This window comes from Chrysoperla carnea, chromosome 3 (genome assembly GCF_905475395.1).
Source record: "Chrysoperla carnea chromosome 3, inChrCarn1.1, whole genome shotgun sequence".
NCBI lineage: Eukaryota > Metazoa > Arthropoda > Insecta > Neuroptera > Chrysopidae > Chrysoperla > Chrysoperla carnea.
This window is the reverse complement of record NC_058339.1, coordinates 8,230,578-8,237,235: the sequence shown is the minus strand read 5'-3', so window position 1 is coordinate 8,237,235 and position 6,658 is coordinate 8,230,578. Positions and strand designations below refer to the sequence as shown.

Below are 6,658 nucleotides of genomic sequence, written 5' to 3'. Positions count from 1 at the left end.
TACAGACCGATAGCTTAAATATGACGTTATCCTGCTCATTTGAAAACAAAACACTTTTGAGAAAAAGTTTGGTAAACTCGCCAAAAGAGAGTTAAAAAAGTTTCAAGTATGTACTAATCAATTAAAAAAATTGGAAAACGGTTGACCCTGCAGGTCATCCCTGTAACTTCCCGCTAAGTATTGACTCATAGTCTAAGTATTGACTCATATCTTCTCAAAAATTTCATAGACGTTTGATAAAACACTATTTTTTAAATTTTCAAATCGCGATAACTTTAGAATGAATAAACCGATTTCAATTGATAGAACAAAAAATTTTGAGGTTATTCCGAAAAAACGCTTTTTTGGGTTTTCTTTCGTCAACGATAACTCACGAACGAATCAACGATCGACGTGGTTTTTTGATGTTGAGAGCTGATTAGTTTTCGGAATTGATCGATAAAGCCGTTTAAAAGTTATTTAAAAAAAACCACTTAAAAAAAGTTTTTTTTGAGATTTCTCGAATCGGTCCAAATAGGCTTCAAAATCTAAGTTTGGTCAAGCCCTTTCGAATGGCACCAACCGCGATCAAATCGGACAAGCCGTTCAAAAGGTATGAGAGGTTTACATACATCCACACCCACACACACACACACACTCATACATACATACAGCCATACAGACACCCTCGCGGAAGTAGTCAGGGAAGCTTCCTGACACCTTAAAACGTCGAGATCTGATGAAAACTCGATTTTGGCAAAACGGGGTGAAAACAATAACTTCCCTATTTTCTTAGCGGGAAGTTAAAAACAGGATGCTGTCCCGCGGACTATAATTTCTGATATGTTTCTAATGTTACAAACAAAACACAAATAAAATGACATTTAAAAATTTATTGTATCACAGTACAGCAGTTGAATTTATAAAATTTTTATAAATTCTAGTTACATATTGATTTAAAATTTTTAAATAGTAAATCGAAATTAAAATATGGTTGGAGAAAATTATGCAGACAACAGAGAACTGGGCGCAGAGCTCGTCTGCAAAGCACTATCAACATTAAACGAGGAGAAAGGTTCAACTTTACGAACAATTCGAAATCATATTACCAAAAAATATAAAATCTCACCCGATGTCATCAAAAATTTAATAATTCCATCACTAGAGAAAGGTATACAATTCGGTGTCATCGTGCACAATATGGGTCGTTATCAGTTGAGCGACTTAATCGATAAAATTGTGGATTTAGCGCGTAAACAAAAACGTAAAAAGAAGCAAACAAAAAATGATAATCGCACAAGATCTCCTAATCGATTTTTTGACAATCCAAAAGGCAAGCATATCCGAAAACCTCACAAAGTGATACGGAGGTCAATAATAAATCATTATGATTGCAAAGATACAAATGAAGAACCAATAGAAGAAGACTATGAGTCTGATGGATCTGGTAGCGACTATGAATCCTCATGTGATGAAAATCCAACATGTGATCCTGATTCGTGTTGTAAACGTCAAAATGAAAATGTGTCAACTCAAAATGAAAATCAAAAGCTATCGTAATTTTATAAACTTTTATAATAATTAAATTTTAGTGTTTTAATGAGGTTTTGAAATTTTTTTTACATGCATGTATCTCTTTACATTGTAATTTATAAATAAAATTTGTCATTTTTTTATTAATGAATTTACTTCTCCTGTCTTATTAGCATTGGTCCGTAACTAGGTCCGCGTGGTAAAGGAGGCACCCGACACCGGCGCATAAGAAATAGAGGCGGAAAACAAAACGTATGTTTTATACGTAAAAAAAAAGTTAGTAAAGAATCATTAAAAGGCGCTTATTAATTTACATAAAGTCAAAGTTAAAAATTTTTTTTTTAAAAACGGTTTTTTTTTTTAAAAACGATTACACAGGCAAATTTGATCCAATTTTATTGGAATTTTTTTTCAACGCACTAATTTTGGGTCATTTTTTTCAGCTGCTATGTCAGTTTTTCGCTAGCTTTCACTTTTGTGCTTTATTCCGAGACCAGGACTCTACATTCTTGAAACCTATTAGAGTTAGGTTAATTTTGGTATCAAATTTGAAAAGTATGGTCCAAATTTAGTAGGATTACATACTTGGTTTATCCAAATTGAATAAAATTTGGATGTGATAGAGCAAAATTAAATTTTTTGGATTCGGATGACGTCATAAAGTTCAAAAATTCGATTTTTTTGATAATAAAGGCAAATTTGATCCGATCTTATTGAAATTTTTTTTGAAACCTACTAATTTTGGGTCATTCTTTTCAGCTGTAATGGCAGTTTTTCGCTAGCTATCGCATATGTGCTTCATTCCGGGACCTTGACTCCACATTCTTAAAACCTATTAGAGCTAGGTTAGTCTTGATCACAAATTTGAAAAGAATGACCCAAATTTAGTAGGATTACATACTTGGTTTATCAAAATTGGATAAAATTTGGATGTGATAGAGCAAAATAAAATTTTTTGGATTCTGATGACATCATAAAGTAAAAAAATTCGATTACATATTTATGTAACTAAAGCATTAATGTAAAATACCTCCTGTAAGATGACGTTCTATTTAGAATTTATTTTATTTACTTAAAAATATATTTTAAATTTTTATATATTTGAAGTATTCAGTTTTTTTCTAAACCGCTACCTATTCTGTATCACTTTGTATATTGATTACAATTATTATAACTAATGAATATGACATCACATTTGGCAATGAAATATAAAATGATAAGCATTATGTTATTTATACCGGGTGTTTATATGTAATCATTAGACTAGTCTTTTATTATTTCACCTTACGGGAGATGGTAAAAGATCGATCATCACCCATCTGATAGCCAAATGTAACATATTTTATAGAAATTTTTGCGTTTTTCGTGAATCTTTCACAAAACCACTAGTTGCTACCTATAAATTTTCAACTCTCTATGTTTTCTAGTTTTGGAGAAAATGGACGCAAGTTATGTTCTAATTAGCATCGCCACGGGCAAACAATGAAAAATGTTTCAGACAGAAGTTGTTTAAAACAGACAAATTAAGTGACTTTATGAACATCTATAACAAAATTTTGTTGGTGTCATCTATATTACTAAGATTTACAAATTTGGGACTAAAATTAATATACCTTGATATATATTTCATATATACAGAGTATAAAATTGGAAGCTTAATGAAAAATGTAAATTTTGACTTGTGAAATACCATTCTTTGTATTTAGAGATATATTCAATGCTTCAAAAAAATTAATATACTTTCAAATTAAACAAGTGAAAACAAACAATTGACTGAATTATTTGTTGAAATAACATGCATAGTCAGTGTTGATTTCTTTATCACATTACACATACAAACATGTGACACATACATAACTGATAATCAAGTATTGTACAAATTATAAAATTTCAGCCTAATTGGCGCCCTCACGGGTAAACAGTGATGTTTACGAAAAAATGTTTCAAACAAAAGTTGTTTAATTTTTGATAAGGGACATTTTTTACATTTAAACTTTTGTTCTATCTCTAACGGTTTACAAGATGGGTCCTACGGACCCAGGACCCAATTGACCTATGATGCTCATTTACGAACTTGACCTCAATTTTTACGTCCTGAGTACGCTGTAAAAATTTCAGCTCGATATCTTTTTTCGTTTTTGAGTTATCGTGTCCACAGACAGACGGATGGATGGACGGACAACCGGAAATGGACTAATTAGGTGATTTTATGAACACATATGACAAAATTTTTTTCCTAGCATCATTATTTTTAAGCGTTACAAACTTGGGACTAAACTTAATATACTATGTATATTTCATATATACATGGTATAACTAAACTTAATATACTATGTATATTTCATATATACATGGTATAAAAACGAAGTTATTCTAATTTTCGGGAAAACCATAATCGATATTATATTGTTTTTTTTTATTGAAAAATATGTATTTTCATAGAACACACGGTATATGTAGAATGTTTATTGGCTGACGTGCAAATTTGAAGGACATAATGTATTAATAACGAATTTAATATATAATACAGAGTGTTTGTTCAATATTGAGGATATAAAGAATAGAGATCAAAAAGAACAGAGGATTTTAATTTGTAATACAAAACAAGGGAAAACAAACAATTAACTGAGTTAACTGATGAAATACCATGTATAGAGAGTGTTGATTAGACAATCGTTTGACTTTCTACGTCGTGTAACTAAAGAAAGACAGTCATTCTTACACACAAAGTAATACGTAAGTATCTTTCTTTAAATATCGAATTTAATATCACGAAAAGGGGTAGATAGAATAACACGAAAACATACAATAATTTTAAAATGTGTTAAAAATAAAAATTTTAAAGATAATAAAATTGAACTCTAATAAAATTTATGCCAATATCAATAAAATATCGATGAATTGTAAAAAGGTAAACAAACTAACATTGAATTTTGTATTGATAAGACATTTAATAATCATTATTTAACCTTCACCGATAAATGATTGCGCGTGTAACTATCATAAAAACGAAAAATATATAATTTTATGTTCTTTCTAAAAATACTTACTCTTTAAAATGTTCAATTTTTTCTTTTTTAAGATACACTGAGTATTATGTTTAATGGGATTTCTTTATTGTAATTATCAAATACGACAAAAAACTATTGTATCGTTTTTTCAAACCAATGAAATATATAAGACATAGCTATCATCCACTTGATTATACACTTGGCATCAAGAAAATTACACCAAGTATTTGCAAAATTTTATACAGCTGTATCTCTGAGTAAAATGGTTTACTCGAAATCATCTTCAACTCATTCATACACTGCACACAAATTAAAATAATGACAACGTCTTCCTGAAGTTGGCATTAAACGGTCGATTAATGATTGTCTTTAAAAGGGCTAATCGGACTTTTATGGCCAAAAAAATTTGGTAAACTTTCTAAAAAAGCCTAAAATTTCCTATCGATTCCAGCTAAACTGACAATAAAAAATTAATTTTCTTTTTTGAATAAAAATTTTTTTGGCTTAAGTTTACCGAAAGTTTGTTGTACGTATGACTTTGAATTATCGATTTATATATAGGAGGTCCTTGGCTACGGACTTTTTCATTTGTCGATATTTTTTGATATTTTGTTATGTGGTGAGTATACAGAAAATTAAAATTCAGCGTCTGTGACAAATGGCATTTTTCATTTTGTACGCTTCTCAGTGTACATCACACTGTATACTTATTTGAATAATATTAAATTGTATTTAAATAATTAGATCGTCATATAGTGGAGTCAATGAATACATAAAACAGGCTTTCTTAGGAACTTAAGTCCTCAGGAACAGCTCCGATTTTGATGATTTTTTTTTCAGAACGATTCTTTTTGTATATTATTTAAAATCAGAAACATTTCAGATGGGGGAAATAATCTGGAAGGGGAATAGCCAATGTCGTGACTGATATATCGACTCCCAGCCTAAATCGCTAATGATAGAAGTTTGAAATTTCGAGAAATTATTGATTTTATACTGTAAATGTCACATAAAAAAGGATTTTTCGAAATTCACCCCCTAAAAGGGTGAAATAGGGGATGAAAGTTTGTATGAAAATATATAAAAACCGTCATTTTTGAGTTCCTTTCTTAACCGATTTTAAAAATTCTTTCACCTATATAATGCTACATTATCAGCAAGTAAAATGGGCTATATTTTATTTTCAAAAAAATTAAGGTTCCGTAGCAAAAGTTAAAATCAATTAAATACTGAAACCGACATTTTTGAGTTCACTACGTTACCGATTTTAAAAATTCTTTCACCTATAGAATGCTACATTATCAGCAAGTAACATATGTTGTATTTTATTTTCAAAAAAGTTAGGGTTCCGCACTAAAAGTTAAAATCAATTTTTGGTGTGCGTGGAAAAAAATCACGCAAGAATGAATTTTTTTATATAAGTTGCAAAAATATTGTTTAAACAATATAAATAACTAGTAGTTATCCACGTTATAGTCTTCAATTCTCTTAAGTTCCCTTATGTTCACTATTTAATGGATTGTCCTGACCATGACTTTTAGTGCGAATCCCAAATAATTTTGAAAAGAATATTCGGCCATGTCACTTGTTGATAATATAGCATTCTATAGGTGACAAAATTTTTAAAATCGGTAACGTAGTGAACTCAAAAATGTCGGTTTCAGTATTTAATTGATTTTAACTTTTGCTACGGAACCTTAATTTTTTTGAAAATAAAATTTCAAACTTCTATCATTAGCGATTTAGGCTGGGAGCCGATATATCAGTCACGACATTGGCTATTCCCCCTCCAGATTATTTCCCCCATTTGAAATGTTTCTGATTTTAAATAATATACAAAAAAAATCGTTCTGAAAAAAAAATCATCAAAATCGGAGCTGTTCCTGAGGACTTCCAAGTAAAAACACTCATTGACTCCACTAATAATACACTAATGCCAAATAAAAAAAAAACAACTTTTGTGTTTTTAATAAAAGCTTTTTTTGAAAAAGTATTTTTTTTAAACATATTTCATTTAATCTTTTTATGTTCTATGAAACATTCGTAAAGTAAGAAGGTACTTTCCCGTTGTTGTAATATCAATTTGAAATAATTATTTGCAATGATAAATAATATTTAATGGGTTATGCAAATTT

General features: G+C 29.6%; 1 protein-coding gene across 1 annotated transcript; it reads left to right on the top strand.

Moving 5' to 3' along the window:
* Window positions 1-872: 872 nt before the first annotated feature.
* On the top strand, window positions 873-1,737 carry LOC123295643. The gene is made up of 2 exons (XM_044877061.1): window positions 873-1,535; window positions 1,686-1,737. The coding sequence occupies exons 1-2, from the start codon at window positions 970-972 to the stop codon at window positions 1,696-1,698; spliced, it is 579 nt and encodes a 192-aa protein (XP_044732996.1). The 5' UTR covers window positions 873-969; the 3' UTR covers window positions 1,699-1,737.
* Window positions 1,738-6,658: the final 4,921 nt, after the last annotated feature.

What these genes read in the sequence shown, in the direction of transcription:
- LOC123295643 (XM_044877061.1), top strand. Translation starts at nt 970, where the DNA reads ATGGTTGGAGAAAATTATGCAGACAACAGAGAACTGGGCGCAGAGCTC.